The sequence below is a fragment of the Silurus meridionalis genome, chromosome 8 (genome assembly GCF_014805685.1).
Source record: "Silurus meridionalis isolate SWU-2019-XX chromosome 8, ASM1480568v1, whole genome shotgun sequence".
NCBI classification, from domain to species: Eukaryota; Metazoa; Chordata; class Actinopteri; order Siluriformes; family Siluridae; genus Silurus; species Silurus meridionalis.
In genome coordinates, this window is record NC_060891.1 from 12,505,535 (window position 1) to 12,521,687 (window position 16,153).

The following is a 16,153-nucleotide window of genomic DNA, read 5'->3' on the forward strand; positions in this document are numbered from 1 at the left end:
GCTTTCTCTAGATCCACAAACACACAATGCAACTCCTTCTGACCTTCTCTATATTCTCGATCAACATTCTCAAAGCAAATAATGCATCTGTGGTGCTCTTCCTCTATATAAAACCATACTGTTGCTCACAGATGGTCACCTCTTCTCTGGCTTTCACTACTCTGGTTATACAGTAATGGCACAAAATCATAATCAGTGGTGTATATGACATTTAACTGCAATACAGGATTGAACTGCTAGTCATTTGTTTATCATGCAACATAATCATTTACTGTTGCCGTTGATTGTATTCAAGTATGACATTACAAGACTATGCAATGCACATGTAGACAAACAGGAAGAAACTGTGCTTTGTTGATTCTAAGCTCATACAAAATTATTGTGCAACGAGAAAAGGCAGCAAGATCTTGCAATAAAGCATAATTTGTTAAAAAAAAGGCGAACAGATCTTGCGGAGCTTTTTTTTTCTGCATGTACTTAATTGCAAGAGAGCCATATTTTTTTTTATTAGATTAACACTTCACGGCTGAAGCACACTGGCACAGGCCCCCATGGCAGAAGGTGGAACCTGAGACTCAGAAGCTACTGTGCTGGTTGATGAAGACGTGGGCAGACTTGGACCTTGATACCTTAAAGGAGAGAGAAAAAAATAGACTATGGGTCATGTTAACAAATTCATTCATACATTCATTCACCTTCAGGAAAATGCTTTATCCTGCCCAGAAACATTGTGAATTTGTAGCACTTGCTAGAAACACTGGGCTTAAAACAGGAGCACACCATGAATGGGATGCCATACACTTATGCTTATTTATCCCTAGCAACAATTAAGAGTAACCAATCCACCTACTTGTAAGTTTGTCAACAATCTGAGGCAACCCAGACAAGAAAACAAGGACAATCAGCAATCAAACCTCAGATAAAAATAGGCTACCGGACCGAAATGATTAATTAAAGTGCCACTATGCTGCCTTCATTCAATATAAATCTAACAAAGGGTACCATGTTGTCCGGGGTTGCCATATTTGTCAAAACAAACCTTCCTCATCCGAGGCACTTACCATGATCTGGCCCGCATGACGCGTGATGCTGTTGTCGTTCTCCTGTACTGAGCAGAGTCACAGAGAAGATTTCTTGTCCGCATCTCTGCCCCATGTAGGTCCAGTGGGACCATAATTGGTGATGTCATATCTAGTTCCAGAAGCATAACATTTTCTGCCTGTGTAGTGTAAACAAATGCCTTAGTGGATAATCATCCATAATGCTGATAAATATTCATTGTAAAGAAAAATTAAAAACTGTAAGAAGGCTAAATAAAAAAAAATACAGTGTAGTCATTTTGTACCAACCCTGTATCTGGAAGGAGATCCCGTTGCCACAGCAACTTGTGCATATTGGCTGATTGGCCTCTTGTATCCGACTGCAGACATTGGTCTTTGTCTGATGCAAGTAGAATAGCTGAAGGATACATTTTCATTGAAATGAAATGGTCATTTGTTCGCCAATCAGTATTTACATATTTGATTGAAATAGTATAAAATACAGTGAATTGACTAACTTTTCAGAGGGGAGAAGGGGTAAGACTTTCCACTGGTCTTCCTCACTGTCAAAGTGAAGGCGGTTTATAATCTTGTTTTTCTCCTCAGGAGGAATAAAATTGTCGATGATGAGATTCCTGCAAAATGTATTACATGCAAACAGTGAGGCAAAAACAGTTATTTCACTTTGGTTTAGAACCTCATTGTGTGAGGAACCTCAGTGTGGAACTGTGGGATAAGTACTTGTATTTCATCTCTCTTGTCAGCTCATTTAATGTCTGCTCCAGCTCCTGTCTCGTTGTGACATGTTCATCAATGATGTCACCAATCTCGGCTCGAACTAACTGCAATTTGCTGTACATCTATGTAGAGACAAGACACAGAGTTATCAAAATGTTTCTTATGTATTGTCTTTAAGCAGCTTTAAATTATAAAAATGACATATGATTTAACAAAATATCAGGGGATTATTGATGGAGTGATAGGTTAATAAAACAGAAGAGCGTCAGCTTCCTTAGCTGCCATGGAAACATCTCTATAATGAAAAGACCCTTTTGTTGCATTCTGCTAAATGTTCCCCTAGAGGCCAAGCCAAAAAAGCTTTAAAAGTTCTACAGTTAATCTGGTTTAATTGTGTACAAGAACTGCATACTATAATGTTCCTAAAGAAAGAAATAGATCTGATTGGATGTAGTTTGGTTTCATACAAAGTGATAAAAAAAAGTGAATGCTAACCTAAGCCCTATAATGAACTTTAGCATTTTGTAAGGCTTGTTAAGGCTTGTATAATGTGTTGGGATGAATATTTTTCTCTATCCATGTTTAAAAAAATATTGTTTTAGGTTATGTAGACCTGGCCAAAAGCAACTTTTACCTTTTTAAGCTTTTTGGTTTTGAGCTCCACCTCCTGCTGCAGAGATGAGTAGGTCTCTTTTAGTTCCACTGTCTCCTCATCCTGCTCAAACATCAGCTGCTGCATCTCCCTTTCTTGTCTTTCCTGTGAGAAATGACACATATACACTTAAAAATCTATGCCTACCATGAACTATTATTAGGCAATGAATTAAAAGGGCACAATGGTTAGTGCATATTTGCAGGTTTTACCTGCTCTGCAATCTCCTGTCTCTTTATCTCTAACATTTTCTGTTGCTCATTGGTGTGGTCAATGATGTTTTTGCCTCCAATCAGAAGCTTGCTCTCCAAGGCCTAAAGGAAATCACAGCAAACAAGATCTAAATAAATCTGTAATTAATTGCCTGAAATCAAAATTGAATGCAAAAGTGTCTAAATATGGGCGCGCGCTAACCTTGTATTTCTCTATCAGAATTTCTATAATCTGCTGTTCCTTCCGCAAATCCTCCATGGTTTGTGATTTTTCATCCAAGGTGCCTAATTTCCTCCTAAACTCCGGGCTGCTATTGGCAGAGCTTTTGGCCATCTGCTCCTTCCACCAGTATTCCTCAGCTCTCTCCTCCTTCACCATCTCCACAACGTCCACCTCACGATTTCTAGGTGTCTCCACCTCGCCAGTGCTCATGCTTCTCTTCATCCTGACACTGTTCCTACGTCTCCTCCTTTCCTTTGCCAGCATCCCCCGTTCCTCTAGCTGAGCTTTCAGTCGAGCTATTTCTGCTTGGAACTCTCGGAGCAATGCGTCTTTGGGGTCCTCGTTGATCTTTGGCCTGTTTTTGATATTCTTCGCTCTGTTTGCAAACCTCAAGGTGGCGAGAGTTTCTTCATAGTGACAGGCTGTTGGTCCTATTGTAGCCACTATGACAGTTTTCGAGTTCCCTCCTAAAGAGTCCTGCAGAAGGCGTGTGAGTTTGGAATCCCTGTACGGGATATGAGAGTTTTTCCCATCCACCAGTGCCGAGATAACATTTCCAAGAGCACAGAGTGACAAGTTTATTTTGGCAGCCTCTTTGAATCTTTGGCCTTGAGTACCTGTCTTGCTTTGACGTTCATTACCAGCCAAGTCCACCATGTTCAACTTCCCAACCCGGATATGCTCCTGGCCATCGACGCCAACTTCGCTGCACTCGATAGTTATGAGAAAAATGGCATGTGAGCGTGAGCTTTGCTCGTTCATTTTCGTAAATCCAACAGACCTGGACTGGTTTCCCAAATTCATCACGTGCTCAATTTCTTTGATGTTCTTTGTCACCACGGAGGACAGGCCTTTGACATAAACGCCCAAGTCCGAATTCTCCTTAAGCTCCATCTTTTTATTATTGTCCTTGCAAAGGAGGTCCCGGATCTCATCTTGATATATCTCCAGATATGACACTCTGACCAAGTACTGCTGATTCTGGGATCTCGAAATATGTGTGAAGATATGGTAAAAAGAATTTGGTATGACCCCCCGTTTATCTGGATCCATGGTCAAACCTTGCATGGTGTATGTCTTCCCGGTGCCAGTCTGACCATAGGCAAATATAGTTCCATTGAACCCCAGTAACACAGAGTCGATGAGAGGTTTGCACGAGTAATCATACAGGTCGTTCTGTTTGGAAAACATATCATAGACCGCGTCAAAAGTGAACGTCTTGTTCAGGCTGACGGCCGCTCTCGGGTTCCGGACGCTTACCTGGCCCATTTTTACATCCACTTCAACAATCCTCTCATGACTCATCGCCTCCTCTTTCTTGTTTACAGGGCGGCACCGAACCACCACCTTCACCGTCTCGGCTTTTTTCCCCAGCGACATGGAGCGCGGCCGCAGCATCACTACACTGTTTCTTTTCGACATTGTGCGCCACGAGATGCTGTCGCTACATGCAAAATCCTCTTCTGATCTGATCGTCCACAGGAAAAACGCCCAACTTCGCACGGAGTCCAGAAAGCATCTTCTCCATCACAAGGAAATCTTGATCCATAAATATATACAGCATTCAGTTGAAAAAGATTTACTGAACAAATTGATTGTTGAAAAGATGCGGATTAAAGATACACTAATGGCATTTGTTCCAGAGCGAGCGGGATCCAGCTTCCCACCTCCGTCTTCCATCCACCACACCCTGCAGCACACACGCAGCACACAGACACACACACACACACAATAGAGCGTCGAGACTCACACTGATAGGTAGAGCAGCGCTTCCACCTCCAGGATCTAAAAAACTGCTTTTTATTATAATTATAATAATAATGATAATAATATAGATGATGATGATGATGATGATGATGATGATAATCATCATAACAATAATAGTTTAGTTATTATTATTATTATTATTATTATTATTATTATTATTATTATTATTATAGTGTTGGTCAGCACACTGGTGATTTTTTTTTTTTTTGTGTGTGATCAGACTGGTTGGCAAAAATTTGGGGTTTTACCCAAATAAGCTGTCTCCTTATGTGAAGCAGTGTGATCCTACCATCTTTAATCTGTCGATTTATTTGCACATATAAGTGCACTTACTTATATATAATGTCTTGTATTGTAATCTTACACAGATGATCAAGTCATGATGCAATAGACTGAAGCCCAGTGTCCCCACAAGACCAAATCATGATACCCAGGACAGATCCTAAATCTACAGTGATGGTGTTTAGGATTAGTAGATAGTTTAGTGAGTAAAGACTTCTCAACAAGATAGTTTTAAAGCAAATGTTGCTTACAGATGTTGAACTTTTTTGCCTACACAGCAATACTTTATTAATAACTTATTAAAATATTAATATAAGAGAGAGGGGGGATGCAACCTAGATTTAGGATGAAAATATTATTTATTGCATGTACCATTTTCGGTTTATATTAAGTATGGGAATAATTGGTTGCATTATTATTATTATTATTATTATTATTATTATTATTATTATTATTATTATTATTATTATTATAGCAGCCATTTCTATTATCTATTATCTGCATTTCCAATGCCTCCTTATCAGATATAGAATGCCCTATATGAAGTGTAAAAGGCAGTATTCTGTACCCTAAGTAGTGTGTTTATATGGGGACTGGGTGCTGATTTGGGATTCAGACAGCTGTGAACGTCCCGTCATATTCACCCAATAAGAAAAGACGGAGGCGTGTTTCAGAGGTCCGTGTGGAGAAAGTAAACCGGACCGTGTGTAAAGGTGGATTATAAACGGAATTCGGAGTAATCTGATGCACGAGAGCTGATCACATTTCTGTTGTGGAAAAAACAGATGTACCATTTGTTTGTTTTTTTTCAGATCGTGTGCATTGATGTGTTTGTAGCATCGTTGCCGTTGGTGACGGCGCACAGTGACAGTGCATTTCAAAAGGCACGGTGCGGTGCGCAAAGGCGAGTCCCGGATGGATGAAGTGTTTATTAAGGTTCAACTGTTACTATGATATAATCCAGTGTTTCTCTGGACGCTTGCAGCGAAAAGATGGCTTTGGACCCGAAGCAGGCGAGGCTGCTGTGCATGCTTTGTCTAACTTTCGGCTTTTTCGTGCTGGAGGTGGTGGTGAGTCGGGTGACCGGCTCGCTGGCGATGCTGTCCGATTCCTTCCACATGCTCTCGGATGTGATCGCGCTGCTCGTGGCGCTGCTCGCGGTGAGACTCGCGGCGCAAACGGCGGCCACGAGCCTCAACACGTTCGGCTGGATCCGCGCTGAAGTCATGGGCGCGCTGGTCAACGCCGTGTTCCTCACTGCGCTCTGCTTCACCATCTTGATGGAGGCTGTGGAGCGCTTCACCGAGCCGCAGGAGATTGAGAAGCCGCGGGTGGTGGTGTGGGTCGGAGTGGCCGGGCTGGTTGTGAATGTGCTGGGGCTTCTCATGTTTCATGGGTACGCCGGACATGGACACTCTCACAGCACAAGTAACAAGAAGTACGAGAAACCAGAGCCATCTGAAGGAGAGACTTACAATCTCCTGGTGAAGACCCAGTGTCCTGGCCCAGGGGACCATGCAGTTCAAGTTGAAGCAGGTCTTTATGCATTTATAAAGCAAACTGTCCTACATGTCTTTACTCATTTATTCATTTGTAATTATTTGCTATTGCAGTGAGTTCAGTTATACAAATACTGTTTGGTGTTAATTTGATCTTTAATCACACTCTTCTCTTCTTTTCTTTTGTTTTTTTCTTCTTCCCATAAACACACTTTACTCTTCTGAAAAACACGTTTCTCTGGTAAAGGCATTATCATTCTTATAGACACATTTTACTCTTCGGATAAACTTTGTACTCTTCTGAAAAACACACAGTAATTCAGTAATCTTTATATACACTTGCCTCATCTGATAAACTTTTATTTTTCCCCTTTCTGACCATGTTTACTCTTCTGGTATACACACTTTATGATTCTGGTCAGTTTTTTATAATACACCCAGTATCGTACATAAACAGTGATTTGGAAATAGCCACCCAAGTGTGTGTATTAAACGTGAATGCAAAATACGCTTTTTTTTTTTTTTACTGTTTTGATTATTAATTGTGAAATTCCCTGTTCTCATATTCTGCAGACATCACCTCGAAAAGCACCATGGAAATCCCACTGAATGCCAACGTCTCACTGCAAAAACGGAGCCTGATTTGGATTCATCTGCCCACCTCAACATGCGTGGAGTCTTCCTGCACGTGCTAGGTGATGCCCTTGGCTCTGTTATTGTAGTGGTTAACGCGCTCATTTTCACATATGTGTGGCAGTCATGTGACAATCGGGAGAAATGTGTTAACCTGTGCATCCATAACCCCTGTGCTGAAAAGTTGCCTGTAAATAACCACTTGATCCTCAGCAATGGCACCAGTGCGTTTGTTGTAGCTGGACCATGCTGGGTACTCTACCTGGATCCCATACTTTGCATAATCATGGTGGGCATTTTGCTCTATACTACCTTCCCACTGCTGAAGGAGTCAACCCTCATATTGCTGCAGTCTGTGCCTAAGCAGGTTGACATTCAAAGGCTGAACAAAAAACTTAGGAGTCTTGAGGGTGTTCTAGCAGTGCATGAGCTGCACATCTGGCAGCTGGCTGGGAGCCGAATCATTGCCACAGCACATGTTAAGTGCCATGACCCAGTGTCCTACATGGACACAGCCAAACGCATCAAAAGCTTATTCCATGAAGAAGGCATCCATGCTACTACAGTCCAGCCTGAGTTCTCAGATAACAAAGTTCCCACTGTCTCAGAGTGTGAACTGCCATGTTACAGTCAGTGTACCCTGAAGCTCTGCTGTGACAAGAGTTGGAAATCAGGGTCTGAATCATTGCTCGTGTACACAGATGACTCATCAAGTCAAAATACTCCTCAACACTCCACCGCTAGCTGGAATATTAGGCAAAATCCTGATGTTTTTCTACAGACGGAGTTAGAGTCCACAGTCTAGGTTTGGTCAGTTTATGAGTATGCAATTTTACAGCAATCAGTGAAACAGGATCATATCACTTGTGTGTCAAAAAACCCCAAATACCTTTATTTTACTACTTCCAACTTACCAAACGTGCTTAACTAATACTACATACAATACCTCTTATACCTCTTGGTGGCATGGATGCTTTGTCATGAATATAAATATTTCTAGAAATGTTTCTTTTAAGAATGTGTGATTTGGAGCACTTTATGGTATTAATGTTTACTTCTTCCTCATAGTAAAACACTATCCATGTGCCTTATATAATATAAATAAAAATTATATATAATTACACCGTGCATTATCATTGTATTATCCTTTTATCTTTGTCATGAGTTTTGTGTGCAGTCTGTTTTAAAAGGATTTGATTGTAATGTCAGTTCTAAAAACAAAGTAACAAAGTCCTCTCCATCAGAGTGTCTTAACTTAGTGCCTAGATGCCAGCTCTTATAATCTGATTAACAGTTAACTACATCTGTGCCAAATAAAATATTTATACCACCCGCTACTAGTGCTTACATGAAAGGTTATGTTATTAAGGTCATGAATGTTGCATGTTCTAGGGAGTGTCTGGCTCTGTAGGACATCTTATCTTCAATACAGCTGTCAAAATACATGTCTCAGATAAACCTTGAGAACAGATACACATATATACTATGCCCTTCAGTTAATTACTTTGTTAAAGTGTTTAAATGGCTTGAAAATATCCAAGCCCCCTTAAGTGTTTGGAATGGGTTTTTAAGAAACAAAAGTTTACAGCTAGCGTGAGAACACAACTTAACCAGGGCAGCATGATGCAATCAATAATGCAGTGTATGGGGCACTGTGTCAAAAATACAATAGAGAATAGCCCTTATTCAGTCCTTGCACAGTCCTCCAATCAATCCTCTAGGATAAAAGACCGACTGTGATGTCTGCTATTGTGTACCTTTTCAAAAAATAAAGAAATAAATGATTGCCACTTACAGTAATCATGGTTTTATTGTCTTGTGATGTAAGGTTGAATTGTTTATCAGACATTCATTGATATAAGTACTATATGCGTGGAAAGCATGTGTTAGATATATCTGACTCCATTGTTACAGTTGATCAAATCAGAATAGACCTGATTCCAGTCGAGTGAGATCCTCATACTTCATAGTACAATGAAGTTAATGTAATCCATGGATAAACAGAACAGTTTTGTAAATTGTCACAGTAATATGCATGCTCTATGCACATTAAATACATAGAAGTTATTTGAAATGTATTCAGCATTCGTTTTTCTCATTATATTTCTATTTGTTTGTTGATTTAAATCTACTTTTATGTTTTGAGGCAAGTATTTAATCAGTACTGTGTGTCATATTTTACATTGATATACCTGCCTATTTAAGCAGTGGAAGCTGGAGAGCCCAAGTGAGTAGTTGGAGGAAGGATGGAAAATCATTTATGTAGTGAAATGCTTTCAATCTTAACAAAGAATCTAAACACTGCACTTATAAGAGACAATGATCTAGGGATAGATGAGCTTCTGCTTTTTAACATTTTGATTTTGACATTTTCTCCCAAAGCTTTTTTTTTTTTTTTTTTCCCAAGCCATCCCTTGAAGATCATTCTACATCATTGTCCTATTGATACAAACATTTTCCAAGATTTACATTTTGAGACATGTTGCTCTTAATGACGGCAATATTTTCCAGTTACTATTGTTGAAAAGAAATCTGGGTGCTGAGCTTTACTTGGTCTGTACCAATCATACTGCTTTATTTTATACAAATGGCTCACAACCATTTTTCAAACACTCTTTGATTTTGTCAAATGCCTCCTAGCAAATTCCGAGAATGGCTTCATTAAATGGCTTCTTGTTGATGATATTGTTGAAGTCTGCACAGGTTCTACTATTTCAGGCAATAAGCAGTGCAACTCATGTAGCATTTTAGCTCTGCTTCTTGGACACCATTTACAAGGATGTCCTGATCTTAGCAGTATCTGTGTTGTGGCATATTTTTTCCCACGTTATTATAAAGGATTTTACAGTGCGTGTAAGAAAGTTTAAAGCTTTGTGGTGCCTTTTAAAACATTGACATTTATGATATTTGGCAGAACCCTTATTCAGAGCAACTTACATGTATTTTATTAATACACTGAGCAGCTATGGGGTCCAGGAGTGGCAGCTTGTGTGGCTGGAATTTAAACTCATGACCATCACACCCAAAGTTCCCAAAACTTTCTATTTATCTTTCTATCTATCTTTCTATCTATCTAAATACTTTCAATTACACAATTTTTTCTCAAATAATTCAAATTAATTTGATTTCTGTTGAGAGATAACTTAGAATTGAAATGAAAAATCCAGTTCTAATATACACACATTTGATTCTGCAATAGAGTAAAAAGCAATATAATCTATAGGAGTTGAATATTTTCTGGAGGCTCTGTAACACTCCTAGGGAGCATCCCACTTTTTTCTGAGAAAATCCCATCACTTCAAACATGCCTGTTTTTTTTTTTTATCCCAGCCCCTACACACTTTGGACAAAACATTTAAGTGTGTGTCAGATGTTCAGAAAATCATCTACAAAGAACAAGTATACTGAACATCTCTCCATCCTTGGGTGTGTTTTGTTATTCTGTCCATAAAAACCACAAACAGATGTAGAGATAAGACACACCCTATTATAGAATCTGACACCCACCTTAACCAATTATGTCTTAACACCAAAAAATGCAAACATTACAAACTGTACTATGTAGTGATCTCTGCTGGATTGCTGCACTCATACAGAGACTAAACATAGAAAGTGACCCAAATACTCCTGCATTACCTCCCACAGCAACTGCTCAAAATTACAAAACATATGTAGAAGTAGGAGTATGAGTGGAACCTGCATCAATTCTTCTAAATGCTAGGTTCAATTGTTAAACTAAATGTATTAAGGTGAACTTCTTAATTCTATTGAACAAGTCCTTTTAAGCAAATAGATTTCATCCACATCTTAAAAGCTCAAAACCGGTAAGCCTATAAATAATGTCACGATGGCCAAAAGTGGTCTGTCAGCGAAATGTTCGGAACTCGAAAGCCTTGTGGGTCTAATACATTTTACATTTATGCTATTCGGCCGATACCCTTATATCCAGAGTGACATAATATGATCTTATTTATATAACTGAGCAGATAAGAGCCTTGCTCAAGGGCCCAGCAGTGGCCCTGTGATTTCTATTTACATGCTGGGATTTGAACTCACAACCCTTCAATCAGAAGTCCAACATTTTAGCTACTGAGATACCACTTTCTCTATTGGTCTTGTCTAATACAGTATAAATGTGTTCATACAATAAATGTGTACTGATGGGTCTGAGGAATTGCTTTTACATTTAATTGGTTCCTGTATATAAAAAGACCTGCTCTATAACAAGACATGATCTATAGGTTGTAAATGCACTTACATTAACATTTGTAATTTGTAATTCTAATATAATTAGATTTAGTGCAACATCTACACTAAATAACTTTGGTCTTATGCTGAAACGTCTGTATAAAATGTGCTCAGGGGAAGAAGTACAATGCTTTCAGTTAAACACACTTTATTATCATGTACTGTAGATCTCTGCAGGTGAAATGTTATTTGTTTATTTTTGCTGCAACAGGATTTTTTTTATGTAGATTGTTGATCAGCTGCTCTTTGCTGAATGACTAACACCATGTCCAACTTGAGGATACAATTTCAACTTTTTTAGCTGACTAATTTAACATATTGGCTATAATTGAGTTGCTTTATCAGTGAAATGATGCTTTCCTGCTTTCTGAACACTAGATTACATACTAATAACATACTGATATTCGCTCGTTCCCAACATTGTGAATTGTTTTGCGTCAGTCAGAAGGGCTGTCCGAATTAACGCGATTAACGCAAATTCATTTTAATGGCACTAATTTAATCAACACGCGATTAATGCAGCATGCATTTATGTTTGACTATTTTGATTAAATTATTAATATATATCAAATATGTGATGTGAATTTAAAACCGAATTTAAAAATCGCCGAGCGCCATGCACGTTATCTTGAACGTGTCTGGAGAACAGTCTGCTGTCGTGCTGCAGAGAAACAGATGGACTGTTTAGAAAAGACTCATTTACAGTACAAAGCTATTCAAATGCTTTTGCTGTCTCTATTTTGATAACTGCTTTTTTTTTTAAACCACCCTGAATGCTATTTATTAATTAAGGCTAACACCAACCCTCTCTCTCATATCCTAAAACGTATTTGGGTCTCCAATGAACTGTAACAAACTTAGAGCAGGGTCATCATATCTAAAAAGGCATTAATACAGGTTATCGAAATCCATGACCCTCCTCTATTTTACATTCAATGACTAAATTCTCCATATTCACTCAGGTGATGCCTAACCATCTGAAAAATATTTGAGTCTCATGTCAACAGGAACAGACTTAATGGCAGGGTCACCATATCTGAAAAGGCACTAGTACCTGTTATTTAAATCTGTTTCCTCCCTCTATTGCACACACAATGACTTTAATGTTTTCAACAAAGCCATTCAAATAATTACCATACTGTAATGTGGTTGATGATACCTGACACACCAGTCTGATCATTTAAATCTGATTAGGTGTCCTTTAGTGGTTACATAGTCACGAATGTAACCACTAAATTTAACCACAAATGTTAAACATAAATCCCATTTACTAGTAAAGTGTATAATGTAATATACATGTAATGAAATAAACAAAATCAATGAAAGTTTTTATGTGCTAAAAAATTATGTTCATCATAAAAATGCCTTGTTTTAATGGTAACTTCAATACTAAAATAGTTTAACAATAATAACAGGAGAAGGGAGGAGAATCTTAAAATTTGCACAGCTGTAGGACTTGATAGGATCGGGCTCCTGAACACACTGCATGTGAAACAAATGGTCACACACACGTCACACTGAATCTGTAACAACAAAGGAAACATTTGAAGGTGAATATCTAAAACATCTGAGCTGGAATCCACATACACAATATTCTATTTTAAGACAGATGCCATGTACAAGGGGTGCAGAATGATCACAACACAGTCATAACCTGCCTTATTTTAACAGCATTTTACCCAAGTAGATGATAACGGTTGTTCATGTTTTTTCATCACTGTCTTTCTTTGCTTATTTCTCTTCTCCCCTCAATGGTGGCACAGCTCAGTAAGGTCCTCTGGTCACCATTAAAAACAATACAACTTGTCAATAATTGTATGCATGTGTTAATCATTTAAATAATGTATTACATAAGTTAAAACCATAGAATTAAACAAAAGTACCAGTCTTATATAGCAGGGTCATGGCAATGTGTTCGATACTGATTTACTTATGCAGTGTTGTTAGAAAATGCCAGTAGTTTCTCTGCATACTAATATGGCAAATTTATAACTGATTTATCACTGCTTAGAAGATGATTAAAATAGACCACCAAACTTAATACAATAGAAACCAAAGAATTTTGTGACATTGTTTTGAAAAACTTTATATGCATAATAAAGTAGACCTAGAATGACTGAAAAGACAAATGAAATGACAAACAAAATTACTTTCAGGACAAATATTCCACATGAGGCAGCATCTTTCTGACAACTGTGTGCATCTGTGCTGGCTGTCCACCTGGATATTTGGCAGCCTTGTTTTCTGATGAAGGCCCTAAAAGGTATAAGAAAAGTAAAAATATGCCAACCACATATTGGTCCCCCTTTTGCTGCTAAAACAGTTGTGAGCCGTCGAGCATTAACAGCATGAACTTCTTCAGCGATTTGAGCTACTGTAAGACTACTGTAGCTCAAATCTCTGAAGAAGTTCATGCTGTTCCTTCATTGGACCTCTTTTGATCGATACTGACCACTGCAGTCCAGGAAACCCCCACAAGAGCTGTAGTTGTGGAGATGCTTTGACCCCGTTTTCTAACAATTACAATTTGGCCCAAGCTTGTGGACAAAATGTTCACTTGCTGCCTAATACCAGTATATCCCACCCAAAAACAAGTTCCATGATGATTTCCAGTGCAATTCATTTACCGATGACAATGTTACAATGTTATTGTTATGCCTGGTCTGTGTATATGGATTCACTGGTTACCTTGTGGACTACAAACACTGTTGGAGTTTTTCTGAGTCATTTACCAGGGGATCCAAAAGAAGGCTTCAAATGACATTTCAAAAGGCATTTCAAATGAATCGATAAAGTGCTTTTTTGTCTTGTCTGTTTTTACTATGTGGGCCATGTATGCATTGATCACCTGAGGCAAGTAAATAATGAGTATATAAAATGTTAATAAGTTAAGGATAGCATGACCTTAAATAAAACTAATATTAGTATACAATTCTGTCATAAAATTTAGCTCACCTCACTCTGAAGCTCTTGATTGGGAGCAGATCTGGCAAATCTCCTCCCACCCCAAAAAAAATAAAAAATAACAAAAATTCTATGACCCTATTTTTGACAGAAGCAAATATGACTTGTTGCCTCCCCATGCATCTTGTATGCTTTTGTGTGACAAAAAATATCAGTTAAAATAACTTATGTAGTGTTATGTTCCCACCTTGGCTAGGCCTAGGGGAGTGTAGGAACAATAAGTCCCACCAGCAAAACAACATGGACAGTGCCAAAGAAATGAACATAGGAAAACGGACTACTCTAGGCTGTATTTTGAAAGCTTAACCTGACTAAAGAACAGCAACAGACTAGCTGACTACACTAGGCTATGCTATCAGAAACATACAAGGGGTGGCACCTCTAACCTAAGGTGTCTAAACAATGGTGATACCTACGTGGTAAAATGTAGGTGCATGCACATTCCTACATTTTCTAAAACCAGGGTGGGTAACTAGCAACCAGGTTTATTTATTAATTTATTTATTTTTCTCACACTCTCTCTCTCTGCTTTTAAACTGTAGGCTCCGCCTCCTCTGGTCAGACTCTTGCTCTTCATTAGTCCTTTTTTCCAGGCCTCCATTACAATTACCAGGTGACTCCACATATACATATATATATATATATATATATATATATATATATATATATATATATATATATATATATATATATATGTTTGGACACACCTTCTTATTCAAAGAGTTTTCTTTATTTTCTGTGTATTTTGCTGTGTATCCACCTGACTTCTGCACAACACAACTGATGGTCCCAACCCCATTTATAAGGCAGGTAATCACACTTATTAAACCTGACAATGCACACCTGTGAAGTGAAAACCATTTCAGGTGACTACCTCTTGAAGCTCATCAAGAGAATGCCAAGAGTGTGCAAAGCAGTAATCAAAGCAAAAGGTGGCTACTTTGAAGAACCTACAATATGACATATTTTCAGTTGTTTCACACTTTTTTGTTATGTATATAATTCCACATGTGTTAATTCATAGTTTTGATGCCTTCAGTGTGAATCTACAATTTTATAGTCATGAAAATAAAGAAAACTCTTTGAATGAGAAGGTGTGTCCAAACTTTTGGTCTGTACTGTGAGGAAAATAAGTATTTGAACACCCTGCTATTTTGCAAGTTCTCCCACTCAGAAATTATGGAGGGGTCTGAAATTGTCATCGTAGGTGCATGTCCACTGTGAGAGACATAATCTAAAAAAAAAAAAAATCCAGAAATCACAATATATGATTTTTAAACTATTTATTTGTATGATACAGCTGCAAATAAGTATTTGAACACCCGAGAAAGTCAATGTTAATATTTGGTACAGTAGCCTTTGTTTGCAATTACAGAGGTCAAACGTTTCCTGTAGGTTTTCACCAGGTTTGCACACACTGCAGGAGGGATTTTGGCCCACTCCTCCACACAGATCTTCTCTAGATCAGTCAGGTTTCTGGCCTGTCGCTGAGAAACATGGAGTTTGAGCTCCCTCCAAAGATTCTCTATTGGGTTTAGGTCTGGAGACTGGCTAGGCCATGCCAGAACCTTGATATGCTTCTTACAAAGTCACTCCTTGGTTATCCTGGCTGTGTGCTTCGGGTCATTGTCATGTTGGAAGACCCAGCCTCGACCCATCTTCAATGCTCTAACTGAGGGAAGGAGGTTGTTCCCCAAAATCTCGCAATACATGGCCCCGGTCATCCTCTCTTTAATACAGTGCAGTCGCCCTGTCCCATGTGCAGAAAAACACCCCCAATGCATGATGCTACCACCTCCATGCTTCACAGTAGGGATGTGTTCTTGGGATGGTACTCATCATTCTTCTCCCTCCAAACATGTTTAGTGGAGTTATGACCCAAAAGTTCTATTTTG

At 38.6% G+C, this 16,153-nt stretch overlaps 2 protein-coding genes and 1 long non-coding RNA gene across 3 annotated transcripts; 1 reads left to right on the plus strand and 2 right to left on the minus strand.

The window, feature by feature from the left end:
* Nucleotides 1–247: 247 nt before the first annotated feature.
* kif3cb (kinesin family member 3Cb) lies at nucleotides 248–4,579 on the minus strand. Its single transcript, XM_046855591.1, has 8 exons — nucleotides 2,845–4,579; nucleotides 2,643–2,744; nucleotides 2,413–2,535; nucleotides 1,782–1,900; nucleotides 1,559–1,675; nucleotides 1,350–1,458; nucleotides 1,062–1,219; nucleotides 248–629 (listed from the first exon to the last, which is right to left on the minus strand). The coding sequence occupies exons 1-8, from the start codon at nucleotides 4,285–4,287 to the stop codon at nucleotides 521–523; spliced, it is 2,280 nt and encodes a 759-aa protein (XP_046711547.1). The 5' UTR covers nucleotides 4,288–4,579; the 3' UTR covers nucleotides 248–520.
* Nucleotides 4,580–5,496: 917 nt separating this feature from the next.
* On the plus strand, nucleotides 5,497–9,064 carry slc30a1b (solute carrier family 30 member 1b). The gene is made up of 2 exons (XM_046855597.1): nucleotides 5,497–6,446; nucleotides 7,003–9,064. The coding sequence occupies exons 1-2, from the start codon at nucleotides 5,907–5,909 to the stop codon at nucleotides 7,849–7,851; spliced, it is 1,389 nt and encodes a 462-aa protein (XP_046711553.1). The 5' UTR covers nucleotides 5,497–5,906; the 3' UTR covers nucleotides 7,852–9,064.
* Nucleotides 9,065–12,721: 3,657 nt separating this feature from the next.
* Nucleotides 12,722–14,901, minus strand: LOC124389967. The gene is made up of 4 exons (XR_006926670.1): nucleotides 14,773–14,901; nucleotides 13,445–13,550; nucleotides 12,974–13,071; nucleotides 12,722–12,817 (listed from the first exon to the last, which is right to left on the minus strand). It is a non-coding gene; the product is annotated as an uncharacterized LOC124389967 (long non-coding RNA).
* Between the last annotated feature and the right edge of the window lie 1,252 nt (nucleotides 14,902–16,153).

Bases quoted from the DNA above. Each gene is read 5' to 3' on its own strand.
- kif3cb (XM_046855591.1), bottom strand. From the start codon at position 4,287: ATGTCGAAAAGAAACAGTGTAGTGATGCTGCGGCCGCGCTCCATGTCG. The intron at 1,901-2,412 runs GTAAAAGTTGCT...GTCTCTACATAG, and splicing joins AAACCAAAAAGCTTAAAAAG to ATGTACAGCAAATTGCAGTT. The intron at 1,220-1,349 runs GTTGGTACAAAA...TACACTACACAG, and splicing joins GATCTCCTTCCAGATACAGG to GCAGAAAATGTTATGCTTCT.
- slc30a1b (XM_046855597.1), top strand. From the start codon at position 5,907: ATGGCTTTGGACCCGAAGCAGGCGAGGCTGCTGTGCATGCTTTGTCTA. The intron at 6,447-7,002 runs GCAGGTCTTTAT...CACCTCGAAAAG, and splicing joins ACCATGCAGTTCAAGTTGAA to CACCATGGAAATCCCACTGA.